This window comes from Leptidea sinapis, chromosome 5 (assembly GCF_905404315.1).
Source record: "Leptidea sinapis chromosome 5, ilLepSina1.1, whole genome shotgun sequence".
NCBI classification, from domain to species: Eukaryota; Metazoa; Arthropoda; class Insecta; order Lepidoptera; family Pieridae; genus Leptidea; species Leptidea sinapis.
In genome coordinates this window covers 4992789-5019950 of record NC_066269.1, presented here as the reverse complement: position 1 = coordinate 5019950, position 27162 = coordinate 4992789, and the positions used below count along the sequence as shown (strand labels likewise).

At 34.2% G+C, this 27162-nt stretch overlaps 1 protein-coding gene across 4 annotated transcripts in view; it reads right to left on the bottom strand.

Moving 5' to 3' along the window:
- LOC126964517 (ecdysone-induced protein 74EF-like) overlaps window positions 1-27162 on the bottom strand; it is a 243410-nt gene that overhangs the window by 29671 nt on the left and 186577 nt on the right. For all 4 annotated transcript variants that reach the window (XM_050807688.1, XM_050807690.1, XM_050807689.1 and 1 more), the window contains one exon: window positions 8231-8353. In XM_050807688.1, coding sequence (XP_050663645.1) covers window positions 8231-8353 — 123 coding nt within the window. The remainder of the gene's footprint in view (window positions 1-8230; window positions 8354-27162) is intronic.

The following is a 27162-nucleotide window of genomic DNA, read 5'->3' as shown; positions in this document are numbered from 1 at the left end:
AATAATAGAGATTTTCATTTGTGCGCGAAAATGAAAAGCTACTCGATAGATTTCAATGAAGTCTTCTAAGTTACTTATTCCTTACACACATGGTCTTTATGTTAAGAAAAATTGCGATATCGTCATTTAATATAAGGTTATTAAAGTTTTAAGAAACATCGAGAATCAGAAAGTTGTTAAAGACTTCTATAACCGAATTAGTTCCCAAAACAAGGAATAAATCTAACCCTTGCATATCGACATAATAACGGAGCCGGCCGGCGCTACCGGTCACGTCGGAATGTGGCCCCATTAGCCCCACCTAACAATACGCGACAAACAACCCCCCGGTAATCGGGCGATCTTTATGAAGTGACCGCTGTCCACTCGCATTGTGGCGGCCCGTCTCCAGACCATAATCCCGGCCGGCTCGCGAGCACATTATGTTTACTTACAATTATTATCTCTTGCTTTTCATGTGGTCGCAAAACCTGCCTTGCGATTACGTAACTGATAGTTGAATTTGCATGTGTGTCTTACACGTGTGAGACTCGCCTTATGATGGTGGGCTAGTTAAGGACTCAAGACCTCTTAAATCATCTAGATGTCTAATGATCAATAGAGCGTACTTACACTTTGCTTAGACTTTGCTTACATAAAACTTAGTTGAGTTAAAGCTTGGTATAATATTTGATTTCATTTTTATAGCAATTTGACAGCTGAAATTGTGCTGAGTGTAAGGTAAGATAACCCCATTGGGCTAAAGACAAGTGTAAACTCATAACTTAATAAATAATTATAATGTTTTTACATTGAAAAACTTTTTTGTTTCCGCAGATCATACCGTGTTGTAAGGAAGTTATAAAGGCAGTGTGAATAATTTAATATAATAATATTTGACCATATTTGTTGTTTAAAGACTTAAATATTATTGTAAATTATAGATAGTTTTTAACTTTAACTAAAATACTTTTTAAAGGATTAAAACGCGTGTAATTGTAGCTGTATTTGTTACATAAGATATTTGCGCAAAAGTTACATTTCTTGAAAATTTTCTAATGAAAAAATCATCAAACTTTGTGTAAAATAAATAAATTATACTCGTTTTAACCCTTTAAAAAGTGTTTTATTTAAACGTGTAACACTCGCGTCAATCAAAGAAAATATAATAGATATCTTGTTAATTAATAATGTTAGGTTGAAAATACTGATTTTTACACGCTTTTTATTAGCTTCACCTGTATGTATTTTTGTTTGTAAACGACTCATTTGGGCGCGATTTTGGCCCTCTTTAAACAAACAGATTTCGTTCAAACTTTGTAGATTTATCAAGGACCAATGACAATACATTCAATTTTATAAAGTAATTCCATGTTTCAATTTGGAATATAAGATTTTTGTTATTTTATATAAATTTCATCTATCGTCTATAAGGCAGGAATTGAGGATCAATTTAAATTTTTCTCTATCTTTTAGTCGGTTTTCTATAAAAAGCGTGTTTTTTAGTTTCTTTATTAACTACTATTTCTATCATTATAATAAAGTCAAACTTTAACAGTCTAAGACAGTTAAAATAACCGCCGCGTAAACCCACTATACACTAGAGAATTTACACATTTACGATTTATGGTATATAATAATACAATTCAAATTATCAAATCAAATCAAAATCAGTTTATTGAACAAGGAAACAACGGAAGTGACACTTATGAATGTCAAAAAAAATAAAAAATAAATCTTATTGAATCTACCGCTACTTCGTAAAGGGTTGAGCTAATGAGAAGAAGTAGCAATAAAGTCATTGCCACTCTTTTATATCAAGAATCGAATCTATTTACTTTACGCTACCGAGCAAGCATGACGTAACTCCGTGTGGGCCCACGCATCAAATTCTGCTCCCAATCTGTCTGTCCGACTCCGGAAACTGGGTGCCGCTTGTACAAAATGCAGAACTCAATCGAATAATGGATTCAATGGGTTATTGCAAGGTGGAAAAAAACCAGGTAGGACACGGTAATAATAAAGAGTTCCGTACATTGACATGATTTTAGCAAAACTAATAATTTTATTACGAAAACGTCTGGACAAAGTACTCAATAATCGTATTAAAAAGGTGCCTTTACATTTGGAAATCTTAGTATACAAAGAAAAAGTTGAACATTTAAATCAGATATAAATAAATATAACTTCTGTTTTTTTTTTGTTTCGGAATAATGAAATAAGCCTCACGTGAAACTGAAATAGGCATTAAAATCATCAAAATGTCTCATTTTTATGGAGAACTCGCCCTTGAAACAAAACAATAAGTCTTTCAAAAATGTTTCGACAAAGTGAATGGCTTCTAGATTAGGATTGGCCCATACAGTCCCATTTAAAAAAACACTGTATGTTTAGAGTTGCCAACCCTACTATATAATATAGTATACTTTTTAACTACTTACTATTTTCGACCGCCAAATAATTGGCAACCCTATGTATATTATATATAAAGAGAGTCTCCAATACATTTATTATTTAGACAAAGTTTAAAAAAAATATTGAAGTAGGCGTTACTTTGCGGAAATCCATAATTATCCAAATGTTTTGAGTTTTCTTTAGTGTTAATTCCGCAAATATTTGTCTTTAAACAATTCGACACGTATTTCGCCTCTACACGAGGCATCCTCAGGAGATATTTAATCGCCAAACTCTGGCGCGAGAGAATATCTCGCCTCAGTCTCGTAACACTAAAGAAAACTCAAAACATTTGGACAAAGTTTAAAGTCAACATCAACATCAGTCATCAGTTAATATTTCTGCTGACGTCAGCATCCTTATTTCGAAGATGATAGTGTAGTATGGAACCCTAGCCAGGACACAATAGACAGATTATCGTTAGCGAACACGAGGTGACAACTGCAGCGCAAGGTGCGCAGGCGCAACCCATTCTGCGTCTGGTCGAGTGACGAGCAAACAGATCGCAACGTGGACGCATCTGTTGTATTGTTTGCGGGACGTTGCGTGCGCTTTGTAGTGCCGACAATTCGGCTTAAATGTGCACTATTTGCACAATCCATGCATATGTTTTATTTCAAAACCTTAGCAGCCGTTTTCAATAACCTATCTAACCTTAATTTAACTGACTAGAGGTAGACAAAAATATCCTTTTACGCTTACTTACAATTCAATAACCTATTGACAGATAGCATTGGACTATAACTTATAATATAACTATACTCGTATTGGACATTACTATGGATAAGATCTTGCCATTAAACGGTTATAGCAATATATCAGTAACTAGAGATATGTTATGGAAAACGGCCGTAAATCATTTATACGTCTAGATAGACTATTATAATAGCTGTGAAAACGGCGAAAAAAATAGACTTTAGAACTAACCTCTATTTTGAGTAATTCTCGCACACTAACACAAAGTGTCATACGCGAGTGTAAGACGTAGCTTGTCATACACACTAAACTAATATTCCTGGCCTGTTTATATTGGTGGTCCAAAAGCAAGAGACTCTATCTAGACGTATAAATTATCTAAGCTCTAAGCTTATTGTCGCATAACTTCAGAATTTAGTGAATATTTTGTATATAAATGAGTATTTATCGAATGTGATATTAATAAAAATGTGTCATTTATAAAATCTATATCGTAGTAATATCGTTATTTTTACTCAATAACTTTTGTTGTGTATTAATTTACATTTACTTTTTTGACTTACTCGTGTAAGGCATTGACTGTTTGACGTTTGAGTACGTTTGTTGCATCACTTTACACATCATATTGAGATTTACATTTTCTTTGTAAAACAATGAAAATGTAAGATTTAAAAGAGTGGCAATGAGTTTCTTGCGACTTCTTCTCATTGGCTCTGAATCTACTGCTACTTGGGGTACCGAAGTAGCAGTAGATTCAATAAGAAAAATATTTTTTTTGTCATTCATAAGTGTCATTTCCGCGACCTACATGAATATAGTCATTTTGATTTGATTTGATTGATATATTTTGTTTATGTTGGAAGTTCATTCTTTGCTAATTTTCCTTCCTTATTATGATGTTAAAACATTAGTCTGTTCATGGAAAGTCCAACTGCAAAACTATATAAAAAAAATAGATTACCCACTCTACAATTTTCTGCAATAAGAAACTATTGATATTTTGGTTGGGCTCGGTTAACTTATAAGTAGCTTGATAAAGTAATATTTATGATTGCTTTTGGTTTATATAAAATACATATTTATTAAGAATGAGTATTAAATTTTTGATCAGAGTATGTGACATGGACTACAATGCTACATATCAAGCTGATATTGCACAATGACCATAATTAACCCTTTTCCACATCGCCAAATAATATTTGCAATATGCACCCACATTTTCATCGTCATCCCCTTTATGAAATTGCACATTTTGGGTCAAATGGACCATTGTCTAGACATCTGCGATCGTTGAAGTGTCAAATATTTATTGAAGCAAAAGTGTTAAATATTTACCCCTCACAAAAATAAATAGCCACGTTAAAAGGGTTTGACGGGTTAATGTTACTGGGTGTATGAAATTACGTAATCTATCAATGTCAGTATTTTTTTTTTGTGAATTCTGTTCGCCCTTTGTCCAATTCAACTAATTTAGGGAAAAGTTATATTTCACAGAAATAAAATCCAAATATATTTGGACAAACAAATATTGGTTCGAAGTTTTTTTTGAACGAGTATCAGATCTTAATAAACCAGTACTCTTCGTGATACATGATTTTTATTGACCACCAGAGATGATCGAATCCTGGACTCGTTCCGACATCTTTAGTTTAAGCAATAAAGGCGACTATATCCGGGGCGTATATATCATAAGGGTAATTAGGCAGTGCCTACATAATTATAAACCTAAATAAATATAGCACTAGTGTTATTAAAGTTATTTTCCACCTACGGTAGGCAGTCTACAGATTGTATATACGAAGCAAGCAGCGTTTCATACAACTTATGTCGTACTGTCGGAGTATAGCGCAACTACGACTAGTTAGATCTACAGTGCCTACCTTGCTAGAAAACCAACCACGCCCCTGGACTATATATTATATCTACGTAATTAATCTGTTTTAGGTCAAAGAGAGTTCAGAAAACTAGCTGATGAGGGTTGCGGGAAGTTTTTGCGAAAACTCAGCACTTTAAATATTGTATTAAAATATAATGCTAATTCATTTGACTTCACATAGTCATTAGAGATGACCTAAGGAATGTCTGGTTCAATTGTAGGATCGTAAACTATTAATAAACATTGCCAATATTTTGCAGGTTTACAGTAAGCTCGCCACAATGTACGACAACGTGGATACTCAACGCACACGGCCCCGCCGAAGGTGTGCGTGGGGAGGCAGGGGCGCGTGACTCGGTCGTGACATTGGGAGGGATCAGCTGAGGGTATCGATTGCCCCGCACTTCCTCTTTGTACTTTATGAATTTTTCATGCGTCGTCGTCCGTTGTTTTGACGCGTGTCTAATGTACAGCGCGATGTGCGGCGAGTTGTGTACATTTAGGTCACGCTCTAGAATAGGATTCAGTCCTCGGTTATGTGTCGAAATAGTTCGATATGCAGCCGATACACTAGTTAGTTCAATGGTCAGTGATTGTTTTGTAATCTGCGGGTTGACTAAAAAATAATTGACGTTTAAAAGGTAAAAAATATAAAGATAAAACTTTAGATTAAGGATTGGTCGCCGCTGTGCCACATGTTCTGTTAAACTTTGCTAATAATTGAAACTAAAATGCCGGGTTGCGCAGTCAAACTTTGTAGAGATAAAAGTACAAGAAATAAGAAAGACACTGGGATCACATATCATTAGTATTTATATTTTATTAATTTAAATGTAAAATAACATGAAGCGTATGTTACAAAATTTGAAAAATGCTATTGAGTGTTAAGATGCCACGCACACAAGCATCTAATAGTTGCCGTAATAAAAAAGCTATTGTTCTTAGGTACCTAGTGCTGTATCTAGTTGGAGGGCAGCGGAGACAAATCCTTAATCTAAGGCTAGAACACTAAAACTTAACGTTAGGTTACTAAAAGGACCACACGATAACATCATCATTCACCTCTACGTATGATTTTAAGCGAAGTTCTGTATTCAGCAACTTATAACGAACGCTGCCCTTAATTATAATTAGTTGGCAGGCTTTTGTTTATTATCTTAAGGTACTTGTTGGTAAATTAATGTGCGTATATTAACAGATTATTTTGGCGACGTAAAAACATTTAATAGGGCTGGAAATTATATCATTAAACGAGCAATTCTTGTATATAATCTGAATTTCGGAAAAGGCTCCAACGATTTTCATAAAAATTTGTATACAGGGGATTTCGGCGTTTTATCCGTGATTTAAAATAATACAAAGGTAACTTTCGCCACTATATACAAGACTATAATAGCTCAGATGGGACGACATTGGGTGATCCGGAAAGCAGAAGACCCCGGTTCGAATCCAGATGTCCTATAAGTTTGTTTTTGTTCAAGTTTTGTACATTATTAGAAATCCGAGCAAGGCTCGGTCGTCCGGATATCGTTACATTTAAGTCACATATTTTTTTTACGTCATTCAAACATCTATATCTTAAGATGATACAGAGATCTCATTGACAACGTACTAACAATTCTTTATAGTTGTGAAAGCTAAGTCTGATCGATATAACTTTACTAGTAAAAGTAGAATCATTTACATTTGTTAAGCTACTAAGTAGATAAGTAATTGAAACTTCTATTTCAAAAAATACAATCGTCTAATAACTAAATTGATGTTAAATAAGAGCAATAAATTAACAGACAGAACTTTCATTCGAAAAACGTAAGAAACGCAAGAATTCTGAAGGCTTTTAATTCTAACAAGGCAGTCGTAAAGAAATTGGACTCCATGATAAGCTAATCAAACCTTTTCTAATAGAATCGAAGAAACACAAGCTCACCGATATATTAAATATATTTTCTCTGTATTATGAATCACAATAGATTTTGGCGATCAATCAAAATAAAAAGATAATAATTAAATATGAACAATTAATAATGATTTACGTTGTGGTACGATAAGATAGTAGAAACGAGGCGGAACCAGATGTATGAATTATCCAATATAAAGTAAATATTATTCTAGATAATTAGTTGCTTTAAATTTTCATTAGTTGTGATGTTCTGTTCAGTTTGGTTTTATTTATTGAGCATTGGTAACAAGACTATCAGCTCTAACCAAGATACGATAAAAAAAAAGAATATTTAAATTATTTTTCAATAAACTCGATTATAAGAAAAATCCCTGTTAGTCTATAGGACAAAAAAATCTTGATGTAGTTTAGACCTCTATTTTATTCTATTATTCTGTTCTAGAACAAACTAAAAGCATGTAGATAAAAAAGTGACAAATATAATTTTTTTCATGAGAAATTTAATTTTTCATCTGGTGATCTCAATATTCTTGATTGAACCCAAAATTCTAAACAGCATCGTAGTTGCAGGCCCTTTTGAGGCATAAGATTTTAAGCACATGACTGCTGTACGGTAGAAAAAAGGTCGGCTTTGGTACTAACTACTCACCTAGCACTTCACCGAAATATGTTTTGTTGGTTTGTAATCTTAAAGTATCGATATTTCTTAATTTGAATTCATTTAAGGTAAGTAAGAACGACCTATATATAAATAATTAATATTTTACGTACACAAAATATTATAATAAAGTTTCGAGTCATTAGAATGAGGTTATTTTGTACTTACAATAATTTATATTAAAAGGTTTCAAAATGTAATGTTGATCATAATATGTTTTTTAACTGTTTTTTTTTTTATATAAGTGGGGGCAAACGGGCAAGACACTCACTTGATGGGGAGGGGTGAGACAACCGCCTATAGATATCCACGACACCAGAGGTCAAGAGATGCGTTATCAGCCTTTATGGTGGGATATTGGTATTTTCTTGAAGGTCCCTAAGCCGTATCAGTTCGGGTACACGGGTAATTTATTCCACAAAAAAAGAGCTGTGTGAAGCAAGAAATTTATGGAATGCCAGACGTCCACTTGATGCGGGTGGTATTTCGTATTTTGACGTGATGTAAAGGTGGAACTCTGCTGCTGATATCATCCCTAATAAGTCTGAGCACTCCCCGTGATATATGCGGTTGGGTCTGCGTTACGATCTAAGGGTTGTGAGACCAAATTATGGTGGTTTATTGTTCTTTTGTTTGATAGATACTGTTGGTCTTGTGTGAGGCTTACCGTTGTTGGGTGCTGTGTAGAGATGATGTCTGGGTGCTGGCGTGGGGGCCAGTAGACCATGCAGGAGGGCTCGACCCAGTGAGCCTCGCGCGCCCAGTGTTAGTCCCGTGGGCTCGCCATCCACTGTAAACACACAAGTTTTTAATTTTGCTCTCAACTACTAGATTGAGTTACGTTAATATCGAAGGAAATTACAACTCATGAAACTGGTAAATTTTTAGCCACATTTTTTTATAGAATAGGAGGACAAACGAGAGTGCGGGTCACCTGGTGTTAAGTTGTCACCGCCGCCCACATTCTCTTGCAACACCAGAGGAATCACAAGAGCGTTGCCGGTCTTTAAGGAAGGTGTACGCGCTTTTTTTGAAGGTACCCACGTCGTATCGTCCCGGAAACACCGCACAAGGAAGCTCATTCGACATCGTTGTAGTACGAGGAAGAAAGCTCCTTGAAAACCGCACTGTGGAGGACCGCCACACATCCAGATGGTGGGGATGATATCCTAACTTGTGGCGTGTCGTGTTCACACGACCACCTTCAGGTGGAATTCGGCGGCAAGAATCAGGTTAAACAACATTGATTAAGATCTACTTTAACTGATACGTACTTTATGTAAATTCAAAATTGAAATAAAAAGTATATATTACAAGTTGAGTTCTACTTCCAATTTGCAAGAAAAGTGTCTCAGAATATTGAGTCTTTCGTATGATTAAATTATACGTGGTGAACTCATCATCCTATCAATATTGAGTATTTATTTAGCGAAGAGCTGTTGAGAAACCATGTAACAAATTATCTAAATGACAGATTCTTCTTATTTTGACAAATCAACTATGCATTGTGATATTAATTTATCCCAAAAAATATTACAGCAACCATTAAGATTTTTCGGATTTAAAAAATTTATAAAAATATTGTATTTTCGATGCTAATAACATTACCTAGGTCTTATTAATACTTTACGGACAAATTCAAATTGTATATCACGGTAAACGATTGTACAATAATATAATTACTTACATAAATTATCTTTAGGTTCATATTTTATCTCATAGAAAATGTAACATTATTTATAATAAGTCTTTGCAATCATGTTCTTTTCAGAAACGTTTCATCCAAATATGTCATAATAATTTTAGTCACATTTCTCTAATATAATCTGAGCTGGCATCAAACACACACAGCCTAAATTTCAAAGGAGCAGCCAACCTTTACACTGAAAATGATAACTTTGTTTACCCTTGTATTCAGACCAGTCCGCCTTTGGCTACAATTTCAATATGAAAACATCAGGGCCTTCAAAACTTTTTACTAGATCAAAAACAGTTACCCGAATACTTTAATAATACAGAATAAGTAACTTTGCTTTTCAAATTGTTCAAATTATTCATTAAACATTATTATCAAATTAATTTTTTCGACATTTTCATCATTAATTAATTCACCATCTTTTTACTTAATAATATATACATTGTGCTGTAAAAATTATGTACTAAAGTAACTTAACATCAGCCTAGCAAAACTCTCTAAGAAAAAAGCGATTCACTCCATTGTATGAAACGTGCAGTCACTGATAGATTGACAGATGACGGCTATAACTCTTGTAAAAAAGGTGATAGTCGAAATCCACTACGTTTTAAGCAATCGTTCGCTTTCAAACTTAGCCGGATTATAGTTCGCCGCCATATTGTAATTACTATTTCAAATTTATGTCAAATCACTGCACATACTAAACTAAATTTCAAATTTTACTTAGGCAGTCCCGCCTTTTATTATGTAGTATTTACATCCTCTTTGATAGTAATATGTGCCATGACAGCTTATTTAGCAATATTTGTTTATTTCTTCAAGTATCGCAACTTGTGTATTTATCGCAACGTAGCGATGTCGAAGAATGTGACATGAGTACTATATGTTTGACGTTTTGTAATACGCGTTAGTAACCGATAAATAATACATTATCTCGCGTGGATATCGAAGCGGTGTAATATATTGGTGAATAATTTGTAATTGTATTACATATTATTTTTTTTTATTAAATTATTAAGACTTTCGTGTCACATTATAAATCTATTATTTACTTATTTATTTAAAACAACTTTACTCAAGGTTTGTCGGTGTTGGTAACGAATGGTCTGATACAGAAGAAGAGCCGTTTCAAATAAATATTTTTTTTAAATATTGGAAAGTCGCGATAGTTTAGTTGTCACTGAGGGGAGTTGAGGGATTACCAGAGGATCGATAATATATAATGTATCATCTCGGCCAGACGCTTCCGTGCGCCGACCTTGAGAACTCCCCAGACCTCCTGCCGACCTCCCAGCCTCCCGGGCCACCTGTAGCACTGCGCATGTTTGCTGCAGAGGGAGAGGCACACTCTCCCTTTCTCATGGTCGAAATGTCTAGACACTTGAACTCTTAACTGTCTCTACGAAAGTGAATTCTGCTGAAATGCAATGCCTTTTGGCACGCGACGCGACGCTGCAACCGTCGATTATAAGGAAAGTAAAACTGTCTGGATGACGTCGTGTAGATCGCAGCTTATATATATTTTTAATATATCGTCATTTACACATATATGTACGTACGTTACACCTCATATTTAGGAGTGTGATCTTTTCAAATTTCGTACATTTTATTTACATTTCACAGAAAGGTGTTGTTAGTTCGTACTATAAAGAAAATAATGTCTCAAACATCACCGGCAGTCCTCAATCCTCAATTAACCTCTTTCTTAACAGTAATTTAAATATTACATTATAATTTTACCGGGAATTATTCGACAACATAGTAAATGAGGTCGTCTGTTCAATTTTGATTAAAAGCGTTATTCGAAGCGAAACTTTGGCTATAACTTTGTTATTAGGCGCGCCCGTTTTTATTCTAAATGATATGATAGAAAAATACAGCGGACAGAACTAAATTCACGAGACAAACTCGAGATCTCTGTACAACTTATAGGGGCCGGGCTTAGATTAAGGATTGGTCTCCACTACGCTCCAACTAGATACCGCACTACCTAAGAACAATAGCTTATTTATTACGGCAACTATAAGATGCTTGTGTGCGATCTTTCAAATTTTGTAACATCATATTTGATCCTCGTTATTTCTTGTAGTATTATTTTTACAAAGTTTTCATTACGCAAACCGGCATTTTAGTATCAATTATTAGCAAAGTTTAACAGAACATGTGGCACGTCAACGTCACACATTGTTCGAGACACCCACTTGGTCGCAGTATTAGTTGCCACACTTTGCAACTACGAACCGTTCATCTAAGGGGCCAGGCTATCAATAGCTCTTTAGCCGTTTACCAGCGGGACTTTCGTATCGCAGGATGCCCCTAGGTGGGTAACCCAGCAGCGCTCAAACATAAATGTACATACAAGCAATAAGTATGTTGTAATTTGAGCGCCGTAGCTAATAGAATTACTGACCTAAGACATACATTTAACATAAGTGTCTCAAAGTGACGAGTGTAATTGCGATGTCGCTCATAATTTTTTATTACATACTAGCTGACCCGACAGACGTTGTTCTGTATATAATAAATAAAATAATGTTTTTTATGAATTTGTCAATAATATATCATAACATCAAGAATTACTTCGTAAAATATGCACCCTGCTGTCGTAATGAAATTGTTTCACAGCAGAACTGTCAAACCGTGCGTCAATAAATTCTCTCATAGAAATTATGTATGGACACATCAAAGGAAAAACAAATTTGTTGTTTTTATTTAATTCCGAGCATTTTTTTTTATTTATTCACCATTTAAACCTTCTCTGGACTTCCACAAATAATTTAAGACCTAAACTTGTCAAATCGGTCCAGCCGTTCTCGAGTTTTAGCGAGACTAACGAACAGCAATTGATTTATATATATATATAAGATATAAGATAAACTTATCAGTAAGTTATACCGGTGAATAAAACAAGAATTCGCAAAATGTTTACAGATAGACATGAAAAAGAAATGGTTTATTTGTACGTACGACGTTTCCCGCGTTTATTTGCAAGGCTGCTTGATCGGAAAACTTCAGAACTATCATTGTAATGATAGTGTTGTCAGCGATATAGTCAACGTGTTTCATGCTCAACCAGTGGGAGGCTCCTTTGCAAAGGATACCGGCTAGATTATGGGTACCGCAACGGCACATATTTCTACCGAGAAGCATTAATGTGTTACCATTACTGTGTTTCGCTCTAACGGGCGCCGTAGCTAATGAAATTACTGGCAAAATGATACTTAACATCTTATGTCTCAAGGTGACGAGCGCAGTTGTAGTGCCGCTCAGAATTTTAGGGGTTTTAAAAGAATCCTGAACGGCACTGCATTGTAATGGGCAGGGCGTATCAATTACCATCCGCAAAAAAAATGCTCTTGGTTTATTCTTAAGTATCACTGGAACAAAGTTTATGTGTACGGCTGATAGAGTTTTATGGAAGATCATGATTAAGTTGGTTTCCTGAGCTCTACCAGTCGAGTAGTGAGAGCAATAGAGAAAAAATTTATTAAATAATTTATTAAATATGCTATCGAAATATTCATAAAATACCCGAAGCTATAGAGCTGTTGTTTTGTTTAAAAGAATCTCGCTAATGCTATGTAGAGTTAAGTAATAGTGTCGGTCGGAAAATGGTGGAAAGTGCATTCAGTCCGGATGCTGAATAATTGAATGGCGCAGACGTGTCTGGGGTCGACGTACCGATATTGTTTCCATTTTATCTTACTTCACGTTCAGCTATACTTATTGCGAGGGATTATTCGTAATCCTGTATGCTCATGAATAATTGAAGTTAATTTAGAAAACTGACGTCAGCGCAAATTGAGTCGCGGATTTCTCGTGTAACATGAGAAACCAACAAAATTGCTAGATCTGTAAAATAATCCCCGCGCGTTGACACAGGGATTGGCTGCCATCTTAGTGACGTCATGCCCTGGCATACACACTTATAAAATCAATAATCAGAAGTAAAGATTGCATAGTGACGGACTCCTGCTGACGACACGCAGACGTAATAAAACAATGTCCCCAGTCCCACCCTTGTGCCACAGACCGGACCAGATACGTTATTTATTCACGATATTACTATAGAAGTAATATTTATTAATTATGAAAGGTGTCGTTCATGGTTTGATAATTAGAAAAAAAACAAGAGCTTTTGACAAACGCTGAGGAGTGTTATAAGATGAAGTGATATTAGAAGTACAATGCAAAGAGGATTTAAAAACTACGTAATAAGGGGCGGGACTGCCTAAGTAAATTGAATTTTAGTTTAGTATGAAATGTGCAGTGATTTGACATAAGTTTGAAATAGTAGTAATTACATTATGGCGATTGGCGGCAAAGTATAATCCGGCTAAGTTTGAAAGAGAACAGTTGCTTAAAACGTAGTGGATCTCCTTTTATTACAAGATTATAGCCCTCATCTGTCAATCTATCAATCACTGCACGTTTCACACAATCGAGTGAATCGCTTTTTACTTAGAGTGTTTCGCTAAGCTGTTACAATGTGCAAACTAATGAATTTAACTTACAACAGTCTTTTAGAAGTTTCTATTAAACGCTCAATAATAAGCATTATTTGGTCTGTTTTACAGTTTAACATTTATAGAATAGTAGTTGTTATTGTACGAATAACATGCATTTGACGATTTAACAAAGAATGACACTATAACATAATGTAGTCGGCTCAAAACAGGAGTCAGCACAAGTCAAATCGATACACGATGAAATTCAGGGCGTCAGCTTTAGACTTCCGCTTTAGGAAAGAAACGCGAGGTCAGACGAGTTCCTGTGAAGCACTAATCGATAAATATTCAACATGATATGTATGAAAACCTACGTGTTTAATAAAAGTAATTTTATACTAAATACTACAAAAGCTGGGCAAAAAGAAGTAATAGAAATTACGTTTATGTGCAATGAATTGAACACTACAAAAAGTACTACACCAATTATAATGAAAGTATATATAGGTATATTGTATTTATTGGATGCAATTACTAATTGTGACAGTAATCACGACCATCATGTTCACGAAGCATCCTTACACAAACAATGAATTCAAGCTCTAAAGGTTGATGCTACGAATATACGATAATTTATATTTTTACAGTTATTTCTTTATTACATTTTATGAAATAATTTATATTATTTAAACACGACTCATATATTGGATGCAGCACCTTACAAACTAATTTGTTATGTATATTACAGCCATTGTAAAATACTCTATTTGATTGAAAATAGTAAGGCCGTTGAGTTTTTTGTATGTTCTTCTCACGAGCTCAACTTTTTAAGAACATAATATGGTAAATTCAGTAATTTAAAAAAAATTGTAGTGACGATTCAAAAGTGCTTAGTTTAAGCCTAATTGAATAAAGTTTATTTGACTTTAACTTCATTTTATTGTAATAAAATCATTTCTAAGTGTACATGAACCAACACAAATTATCATGTCTTACTACAGTTCACTACATTATTCAGGAGTTATGTTAAATTTCAAGTAAATAATGTACAAAGCTCGAGTTGAATTTTCATTATAGAAGCGGCAACATCAAAGCTTTTGTCGGCGTAATCCGGCTCTAACTAGTTTGTACCGGCTGAAGGCAGCCCGCACCGCTTTTACTTTTCAGTTAGTTGCATAAGTTATGCGGCTCCACCCCAGGTGAATGCACTCCGGGGGGTCGGGGGTAGGTTTGTTGGTTTTAGAGAGCAACGTACTTTTACTTTCATAATGGGACCTCGGAGGTATGATGAAGTGCATCGCTTTACATGAAAATAACACAAAAGTGGAAAATTCTCTGTTAGTTCAGCTCTGTATTTACTGAATTGTTCGTTTTTCTTTGTTTTAATATCAGACTGTCTAGTTGAACTTTAATATTCAGTCTGGAAGTACGAGCCGTACTTACAAAGAGCAGTGTATGTACTTTGACATGTAATGTGTTCGTACATTGGATACATAAGGGTTTATCTTTTTATATTAAAAATTCAATCGCATTTTAAAACGTTATGCTATTATTAATATACTAGCTCATGCGACATATGTTATTCTGTTTATAATAAAAAAAACTCTTGCACTTGGAATTTCGTGAAATCCGTTTTTAGCTGACCTCTACTCGGCGAAAGGAATATTCATGCCAAATTTCAAGTCTTATGGTTCCAGAGATGTCGTGATCAGTAAATGGGTGGAAATATCTTATATATCTTATAGTATAAGGTATAAGACTTATACCTTTAAACGAGCAATTCTTGTATACATATAATCTGAATCTCGGAAACAGCTCCTACGATTTTAATGAAATTTCGGGAAAATTTTAATAACATCCGTTCCTTTTAGTCGTTGCCAAATGCTTCTGTCAGGTAATAGATACTTTTCTCTGTAATAACCAGAGACAAATTGAATAACAAAAGAAACAGTTTTTATTTCGTGAAAGGAAGTACAAGAATACCCGCAATATCTCGGATTTGGACACGGCTTATGATACCGATGCGCGGGCGCACAACGAAAAACAACATCGTTTGTCGTGTGTCATACTCATTAATTGTATTTATTATTAAAGTAAAATTATCTTTCAAATTAGTTTCAGAGCGAAGTTTTACAAATATTTTTTAAGTATACTTTTCGATAATTTCTGAATAGAACCAATGGTTGAGATGATATGATAATATTCATGTGAAAGTTATTGGAATTTTGTGAACCTATTTATGCATAATACTTTTCAAATTTAAATAAATTAATTGGTTTCATGTATACTTAAAGATTATGTTATTACTTCGTGAGTTTTCATAGGTACCTTACCAGAGTTATCGTACTTAATATTAAATAAGTTTTATGATCGACTTAACTGCGATGTTCGCGAATGAGGAAGTGACTAAGTATTGTTCTTATATTAATATGCTGACGTCATTCACCGACGTAAAATGCTATACAAGCGACAGGAGATAGCGATTTGTTCAATAAGTTTTAATGACAGATAACAGCAGCTAAATAAATTTTTATAACAGTTTCTTAACTTCCGAATTTTTATATATTATTACAATATTTTTAAATATATGTATTTTGATATATTTATAGCCGGAAGGATAATTATGTATTTTAAATAAGAATAAATATTATATAGTATTCAGATTAAACGCAGTAGGATAAAGAAAGTAGAGGCAATACATTTGTTTTTAAATGAGAAAGAGTTTAAACATTACATATTTAATTAATATACAAATACAAGTATCCTTTTTGAGAATTGATTGTGAGCACATAGTTATTAAATCAAATCAAATTATTTATTAAAAACATAATTGTTACAAAAAAAAAATAAAGAATTAAGCGTTACTTTGCGGAAATCCATAATTATACAAATGATTTAAGTTTTCTTTAGTGTTAATTTCGCCAATATTTGTTCTTAAAACTATTCGACACGTGTTTCGCCTCTACACGAGGCATCCTCAGGACGTGTTGTCTCACCAAAATCTGGCACGAGACTTCAAAGTCTTAAAGACTAGAAAACTTAAATCATTTGTATAAATAATTCTAGTAATTATCATTTTGAATAGGTTGAGATGTATCTAACTCATATGCCATATAATGTAAATGTTGTTAGGTAATCGAACATTTTTACTGATTGTAAAATAAATGTAGCTATGTGAGTCGAATAACTGGCATCTTGTAAAACTCCTCCACTGAGTAAAACGTATGTTCTAGAAGCCACCTATGGAGTTGTGTCTTAAGTACAAGTATTTAACCACCAGTGGGAGGCTCCTTTGCACAGGATGCCGGCTAGATTATGGGTACCGCAACGGCGCATAAAACATTGTGCGGGATTCCCAAGTATATAATATAATTGGCCTGAGCCCTATGAATAAAACTTTACACATATAAATTGGTTGAATATAATAACTAATTTCGTAGCTACGCATCTATTACGGTTGGTTATTTTTAGTTATCACATAAGTTCGGGCAATTGTAAGTTTTGCGATCGTAGATATTCAGTTAGTTCCATTTTCAAATGGACAGTAACAGAGTTATATTAAATATTTTACAAAAATCCTCCCAAAAGCATTGTACTCGCTTACGAAATAAAAATACTACGTGCCATTTTATTAACGAAAATGTATCAAGCGAGTTGGCGGAGACGGTGAAGTGCGGGCGGGAGGGGCTGAGGGATTTATAAATAACATTGTGAATTGTATTATAATTTGTTAAGGATTTGCTATTTTCTGGACCATTGACTCACCACCATGTAAGGAAGAAATACGGATATGGAACCATAAGGCGTAGAGACTTGAAATTTGCTAGGAATATTCCGTTCGCCGTGTAGAGATCAGATAAGAAGGAATAATTCGAAATTCCACCCGCAAAAGTTTTTTTTTATTATGAACAGAACAGTATGTCGGGTCAGCTATATATAAATATGTGTTATATAGTAAATATAAATCATTTTCGCACCTCAATAAGGCTACTAGAAACCCAAGCACTGGCAGCTATTTCGGTCAACGGATCAGCCTAGCTATCCAACTCGGAAATGCTGCCAGTATTCTTGGTACGCTTCCCCGTAATGATAGTTTTAATTTTATGTAATCAAAAAATATAGATAAAAGAATTGTTTTATTAAACATTTATATGTATAATAAATATTTCTAATATTTATTTGTTATTATACCACACGCAATGCATAAGGATAACCGCGCCTCGTGCGTTGACGCTTTGAGCCATGCCTTTTATAACAGAGTTGGATGTAAAAAAACGAAAACTTTATAAGAATATGTTTTGTGTGTATTGTCTTACAGAGAGCCACGGTATTACATATGTAAGCAAAGTGTATTTACATATTTAATGTAAAATAATTGTACTGAATTGTATTCTTTTATGACTGATGAGACCAGTAAATTTGAATTTATTATATTCACCCTAGAAATTCTTTTACAACCGGTTTTGTAACAATAACTTGTGACAGTCTTTGACATAATCGTGGACGATATTACTATGTTAAGTTGACGATTTCTATGGAATTTCGTTACAGTTGTATTACGTAATTATTTGTCTTATAAATTAAATACTACTCGGCTAAGTCGAGTTAGCAAGTCTTTTGTGGGGCTATGTGTATGCTTTTACATCAAGATCCCAGAAAATATTCAAAACAAATGTATTAAGAAACACAAAATAATTGTTAAAAATGTTGGTGTGGTAAAGGTTGCTATAACATAAATAACTTCCTTAATGATAATGTGGTACACCTATATATACTGTAATATCCTGAGGGCGGTCGCTCTATTCCTAATCTGTTGATTAGGAATAGTAGTACAGTGCATATAACATACTTTGTAATCATATTTTTTATGAAGAAAAAGAAGCCCGCTGAGTTTGTTGCGCCTGTTCTTCCCAGGTCTGAGGCATACTTTTTGGAATGGATACCATCCACCTTTTGACTTTCAATAAGTAATATCACATGCTATTTTGAATTTGAAATAGGTATGATATGGGTTACAATTACCGTTATGCGAACAATACATTAAAATTTAAATATTAAAAGTTAGATAAATTAACACAGACGTCGCAGGTTATCTTTTAAAACATTTCGACATCGAAATCAGAAATTGCGATCATTAAAAGCAATTAGTGCGCGTAGAGGAAATTGTAGTTTGCGGGCGCGATCCGCTACCAAACAATTTTAACCTTTATTTATATCTGATATAAGTGCGCTTACAGTAATCTGATTCGGGAAATCTTGCGAGATGCCTGACGTCAATGTAGCATCCGGGAAGTGTTAGCTATTTCAAACAGAGTGACCAGCCCGCGAGCCCTGTGTGCATACAATACACGGCTACCGAGGGCTCATGTTATACTTGTTGTTAAACTATTATATAGATATTCATACCTTATATATTAGACAATGTGTCGTGTATCGCATTTAATTATAACATCATCATCATGCTAATGGGGAATTGTACAAATAATTCATTTTGGAGAAGCCGGTACAGCATTTACAACTATGTTAACTCTATAAATTAATGTACCTAGTATCATAAAACTAAACCTAGCTAAGCGACTTAAGTCTTCGATATAACTCGCTGTTGCCCGCGACTTCCTCCGCGTAGATAAAGGGTTTTTAAAAATAATAAGCAAGTTTGGAATTGAAGATTATCTCGAGTCCTATTCCAGTTCCGGTTTCCGTTTTCGCTCCCGTTCCCAACATATTATGTGAATCTTCTTTCGAGGAAGATTGCTATGACAAACTTAACCTACTATTGGTATAGTTATAGCTCATCGACTTGAATTTCAGTTTTTCACAAATCCCGCGAGAATTATGGATATTTCCGGGATATAAAATGTAGCTTTTATCTCTGTACCAAATTACATCAAAATCGGTTCAGTAGTTCCGGCGTAACAGCGTTAAAAGCAAACTTATATTCACATTTATAATATAATTGGGATAACATGTTTAAACTTTATTCGAATAATCTATTTAAGGCCTTTTGGGCTTACTTACGTTTAAATAATCAACAAAAACAGCTTATTGTTAATCAAATCAGTTTTCTTCAATTAGGTAAAAAAATGACAACACATTTATAAATTTTATACCACTTCTGATAAAGGTTGATCTTAAACTAGAAGTGGCAGGAACCTCATTGTCACACATTTAAATCAACATTTACAGCAACAAAAATATCAAATGACATGACTTACACCAGTAAAGAGTAAGTTAAAAAAATACCAGAAGAGTTATTGAGTTTAGTCGATGCATCATGTAATAATCTGAAAGTATATAGAGAATAGATAATTTAGTAGAAAAACATAAACAGTTGTCGATCAAATATGTATCCATAAGAATATGTGGACTAAAGATGGCGTCGGAAAAGCGCGGCACTTTCCCCGCGCGGGAAACGAAAGAAAGTGGCGGCTGAGCGTCGCGAAATGGAAACCGATGCTATTACGTTGATAACAAGTTTATCTTGCTCTATATAATTGGCTCCTGCACGCTATGTTGGTTGTAACGTCGGTAGCTATCAGCTACTTACTGTAGGTATATATATCCGATATAATTTAAAGGAAAAAGTTCGCCCTAGCGCCAAGGCGTGTGTCTTATAAACGTTAGCATAATTTAAAAAAATGTCAAATGCGAGTTACCTAAGTAAAAATTGAAATTTAGTTTAGTATGAAACATGAAGTCATTTGACATAAGTTTGATATAGTATGAAATGCAAAAGCATAACCTTCAGCAGAAAAATTAAAAATGTTGAGTTCGATTATAGTATCAAAAACAACATTTTAGAAAAAGTAAATCAAATAAGATCTTGGCGTGATCGTAGATTATAAATTAAGCTTTATACCTCATATTGACAATATAGTTAAATATTCACTAAAATTGTTGGGATTCATAATCAGGAATACAAAGGCATTTAGAAAGTCTTCTACTAAACTAGCACTTTTTAATTCGCTTGTTCGAAGCCGACTTGAATACTGTTCTATTGCATGGAACCCATATTATCAAATACATAAGAATAGGGTAGAGAGAGTCCAGAAGAAGTTCTTACGGCACCTAGCATACAAGGATAAAATACATAAAAAGGTTAACACCTACACTGATCTTTTAAAATTTTATAAAGCGTCGTCACTGTCTGATCGCAGGGACTTAATTGATCTCTCTTTCCTAAAATATGTTATAGATGGAGGGGTCGATTGCCCAAATCTGTTGAGTAGGGTTCAATTGGCGGTACCAAAGCGTAATGCTAGGTCACATGTTATCAAAAAACTAACGTTCAGGCCTAGATAAACTAGATCGAACCTAGGCAGATCCGCCCCTTTGTATAGAATAGTTGTCACCTACAACAACTTGGTTTAAAGAGCTGGTATAGATATTTTTCAGCACTCTGCCCCATGTTTCAAATAAGAAGTCAAAAAAATTATGAAAGTACTGCAAGATGGTTAGTCATTGTTCATAGTTATTGTTTTATTCTTTAGTTTTTTATTGGTTATTAAGTAAGAACATAGTTATTTTTTTTATCAGCCTTTTGCTTGTGGCTTTAATTTGTAAAAAAAATTATCAAAAATTGTTTTCAAAAGTTTTAGTTTAACAAAGCATGTCGAGTTAGCCTGTAAGTGGAGTATACAACATTATAAAAGAATTTTTAAATGTATCTATAGATTAAGATAGTTGTATGCACGTTGGCTTCCTAATAAATAAATAAATAAATAAATAAATAAATAAATAAATAAATAAATAAATAAATAAATAAATAAATAAATAAATAAATAAATAAATAAATAAATAAATAAATAAATAAATAATTAAATAAATAAATAAATAAATAAATAAATAAATAGTACAATATTAGGGCGACGAACTATTATCAGGCTAAGTTTGAAAGCGAACAGTTGCTTAAAACGTAGTGGATATCGGATATCTCCATTTTTTACAAGATTATACTCTATCTATCAATGACTGCACGTTTCATACAATCGAGTAAATCGTTTTTTTTTAGAGAGTTTCGCTAGGCCGATCTACACATACAACATACAGTCAAAATTTTAACTGTCATAATGGTTCGACCGACCAGTTACAGACCGCTGACACACATACGAACGGAACCCAAAAAACCGATGATTGTCCAAGCGAAAACCTATCTAAATAATATTTAATCTACCTGCTTATATATTATAACATGTTAACGTTAAACTACGTTTAAGTTAAACCCTTAAAAGGTCAAACTTAGCCAAATGTGGCGGATACTTCGATTTCGCATTTCAACACACCTAAATTTGAGAATAGATAAACGTTGTACTAATAATGTCAATAAATGTTTGTATAATATAGTTAATTATTATTAAATTAAAAACGATATTTTTCAAGCACACTATAAGTCAGGGTTCACGTGAATATAACAATATCGCTTGAAATGGTAGGCGGCACTTGTTAATGCAAATGTGTGTTATGGAGTATTATGTAAGGAGCTTACTGACTCATCCGAGAAACGCCTGTCCACTCAATACCTACTCTATGGTCAAACCAATGATAAACTGTCAATGAATAATATTTTAATGAAATATTTATGGAACTGTAGATTAAGCCAGAAAATTTAAGACAGTTTAGACAAATTTGAATTAGAATTAAACTTTTTTGTGCTTTCGAGCAACAACCATGTAGAAGGCAATAACATACAATAATACATTAGATTTGAGAACCTTCTCCGTTTTTTGAAGTCGGTTCAAAACATAAGTTCTATTTACCATAACATGCACAACGAGCTTATTATTATGTGCTTGTAACCACTGAAATATGTCTGTTCTACTTAAAAATTTACGTGTTATGTGGAAACGTTGAAATAGATCCGCTACCGGGCTATCGAGTGACTGCGCGCGCGCCGCTCTAACTGGGTCACCGAGCGAAGGGCAGCAGTGAGCACTGAGTTGCGTCTCCTATTCACAGCTGTTTTCCGATGTGCCACGTCCGGGTAAATCGTAAATAGTACGCAGTACTCAACTATACCTATCTAGTGTTGTAACTTGGCACTATAACCAACGGTCTTCTATGGCTACATGCCTTAGTAGACATCACTTTATTTATATAGAAAATATTATGTTTTATATTTTGGTTCTTTATTTGTCAATGTTTATTTTTTAACCTCGAGGTTCAAAGAAATGCGTACGTGCAGCCTCGGATTGTAGTTAACACTGCCCACGGTCATCTCCTCGTGGAAATACGCCTAAGCATTTGGTCTATTATCAAACCTTCGATTATTTAGTAAATATAGAAAGTCCAACCCGACTCTCGGTAAGCAATCAGTTTATCTCTGTCAAGGAATAAAAATAGGTCACAATAATTTCACGCGCCAAACTGTCACGTTGACATAAACATCTCTTAATTATTTTGATACGTAGTCTATGGTTTGACAGTTCCATTTTTTATTACAGAACTGACCTAATTGCTACTGCGTCCTTAAATTTTTGTTAATTAAATTTAAATCTGAGTTGTTTATCGTGTCTAGAGTATATTGCATTAGTTTCCTTGATAAGCTACTAGATACCGTATCACGATTACGCACGATACTCGTAGGAAACAAGAAATAAGGACAAGGATATAGTCGCCTTAGATATATATGTTTGTTATTGTCAAATTCCATACACGTGTAATCATTGCAACACACGTAATTAGGACATTTTTATATTGTTATCTGTGTTATGTCTATTCTCTATGAAAATAAAAATGTATGCTAGCTAGTTTGTACGAAACTGAAAATGTAATTAGTTCGGCAATCGTTAAAGTGTTACGGTAACATTGAGTAATAACCGTTAAAGTATTACAAGTGTTACGTTAAAAACAAAACCGGAAAATCGTAAAATGTGTCAACGAGATCGAATCGTGTTTGACGCTACGCTCTCGGGTCGGCCATGTTGGATGCAGCGCGCGAAAGTGAGATTTCGCGCGAACGGTGCATCGGTTCCCTTGACCCGATTGCCTTCCCTCCTCCTCCTCCCCCCAACTACGCTCCTCCCTCTCACCGCGCCTCACCCTTCACTGTAAACTGAATAGACGAGCACGCCGCTCCGGCATCCCACGCTTGTATTAGTTTAATGGAAATTTTCAGTTTTCATTAATAGAATATTATCTTTATATAAGTCTTGATAAATATTATGTTTAATTGTTCGTTTCTTTATCATTGTTGTAACTGTGTAAGTGATTGAGTATTTAAAGGTTATTTTTACTATAGATAATTAATTATTGTCTATGGTACGAATATTTCATAAAGTAATGAAACGGATGTTGTAGTTTTTAATAATAATATCATTGTTACGTAGATAATTATATTTTGAAAACTTTTTTGTACTATTTGAAGGGATGAGTAATTCTAAACTAAATTAGAAGGTTACAGCGTTTTATGTTACCTCATTGAGGGCACCGCAACCGCGGCTTCGAGGACGCAACAGCCAAGAAGCGTGTTCAGATTTCAGAACTCAGTAAAAGTATGCAAAACCGGAAATTAATCAACCAGTGGGCGGGAAATAGTGTGTAAGAAAAAATACTGGCACGCCATTGTTATACCAGACAACGATTCTAGTTCTTTTTACTAGAATTCTATTGTCCACACGGGTTATGGAATTTTAGTAAAAAAACATACAAATATGTTTATTTATCCCAATATATAGTAAAATTAAAACCTGTTGGTTTTGGTGAATTTCTCATTCCACTGTATTTAGTGTGCGTACAGATTTTGACTATACGGACGCATTGAGAAGTATTTGAGATTGAGTGTTGAGTATACGAATTAACTATAGATATACGAATTAACTATAGATATATATTTAAATATGTGTTTTGTTTCTAACGCTATAAATTATTATGAAATTGATTCTCTAATCGTCTCACTCACATAAAAGTTGGCAAAGTGAAGCTTACAAGCTGCTTCTGTAAGAGAGAAGCTTGATAATTAATGTTATAAATATGTTTTACAAAACTGTTTAAAACTTGATGCTTTTTTGAATGAATCTGTAAATAGTTTGATCTGACTTCGGAAATCTGTATAAGACGAATTTAAACAGTAATTCATTCTGTTTTGTTCTGTTCTATAGCTGCGACTAAAAACTACATAATGATAATATTACTATTCAAAACCAACAAAGATATAATGCGATTGATCCACCAGTCTTTGCTACGGCACAATGATGAGAAAATAAAATATTATGTGTTCGTCATAGAACGCACAAATATCTCTACATATATTAAATATTATAAACTACGGTATAATATCAATATTAGAGGGCTATCTATACTTTGTTTTATAAGAGTTTTAATCTCGGAACACCCCAGCTGAATCCACTTTCTCCTTTGTTCTAATGCCAAGGTTGCATGACTTTGCACTTGACAATTAAAATCTAGACGGTAGATGGGCTCTGTGTAACAATATTATTTTAATTTATTTTAATAATGTTAATATTAATTTACTTTCAACTTGCACTGGATATTTTATTTATTTATATTTTTATTAAATACTAAAGTAAGTCGTTGCTTAAATTGTAATTAATTTTATTTGTCAAATGATAAAGCTGTTAATATTGATTTAAACTAATGACAATTTTCCGACCTGGACTTTGGACTTTGGATATTCATAATAAGTATAATATTTTGACTTAAGAGAATAGAGTAATTTTGATTTGGCCAGATTCATCGTATAAGTAAGTATTTAAATTATAGCATGCACATATAAATAGAAATATACGATAGAACCACGAAAAACTGTAAAACAATTTTTATTACATTATTAAATGCCACGCTGAGCTTAACAATTGTTAATAACAAAACAGGGACAGGAAGGCTTTGTCTCTGTCTGTCTGTTTGTTTGTTTGTTTATTTGTGCGCGTGCGCAAGAGCGTCGGTATTTCGTAGTTTCCGGCAAACAATAGTAATTATTGTTACAACGGCGCGGCGCCGCGACAATGCCGCGTGTCCTGCTTATTCGCAATGCCTGTATAACATTGTTGTAGAGTCATCCCATCTCATTTACTCAAAACATTTACCAGTGGGAGGCTCCTTTGCACCGGATGCCGGTTAGATTATGGGTACCACAACGGCGCCTATTTCTGCCGTGAAGCAGTTATGTGTAAGCATTACTGTGTTTCGGCCTGAAGGGCGCGCTAGCTAGTAGAATTACAGCTGGGTATCGAGCGCAGTTGTAGTGCCGCTCAGAATTTTTGGGTTTTTCGATAATCCTGAGCGGCACTGCATTGTAATGGGCAGGGCGTATTAATTACCATCAGCTGAAGGTCCTGCTCGTCGCGTCCCTTATTTTCATTAAAAAACAGTTAGTTTAGTAAGCGATGGTTCTTTTTTAAGGTTTTGTAAACAAGCAAATGAATTATGTTAGTCTATTGCTATGCGCTAGACCTTGGGGTCTCCGGAAGACCAGCTCTGTTCATATCACCTATCGGTATGATCATTATAATGCAATAATAATAAGTCTACGGCTTAATAAGTTTTAAGTTGCGGATTAAATGATTTTTCTTTCTCTCTTTCTATTGTATAAAAGCGGTAACTTTTAAATGGCCATCCGTACCATTAGCGTTTACTAACCAAGTAAATCGCTAGCTGTAAGTACCCAAATTTGTATTATAAAATAAAAATATAGGCCCTGCCCGTTTCAAATGTGATGTTAAATATAATTGGCCCATAAGCTACGGTGCCCTTCACAGTTCAAACCCAATACAAAATAACGTTTGCACATTACAGCCGCATGTTCAACTTGTGGTACTGCCTCCACTGGTTCACGAAGACGGTTCACGGTCTCATCTCAGAAAGATAGTGTTATGGCTGTCTCCGAGTATTAGATGTTTGGCCAGGGGCAGGGGACGCGGTACGGGGGGGAGGGGCGGATATTGCTATATCGAGAGATATTCAACAGGAAATTGTCTTGTTCAACGAGTTTCTCAGTAACCGCTGTATTTTACGTTCGAGAAAACAGAAATCTACTTCTAGACAATAAAATATTTATCTCAGGAAATCTATAAAATTGTTTTTGATAAAATAATAATGCCGTGACTATATATATAGTATTTTTTTGAACCTATTTTTAGATTTTTTTTCTACGTAAACAAAACACTCTAATATCAGATATGGTTTAACCGATTTAAATATGGTGTACATTGACAAGCTCCCGTGTTTGTTTTATTCCAATCGTCCAAATGCTATAAGGTTTTCTTGAATGTTAATCCCGCCATGTTTTTTTCACCAATTCGACATATATTTCGCCTCTACACGAGGCATCTCCAGGAGATGTTGACGCGTCGAATTTTGAAACGAGATAACACACTTAGAAACTCATAGTATTTGGATAATTATGGATTTCCGCATAGCACAGCTTCATTCAATCGATTTTCTTATTCCAGTCAGTTGAGAAACTTATAACTTACTTAACGAAGTTACGGGCACTATAGT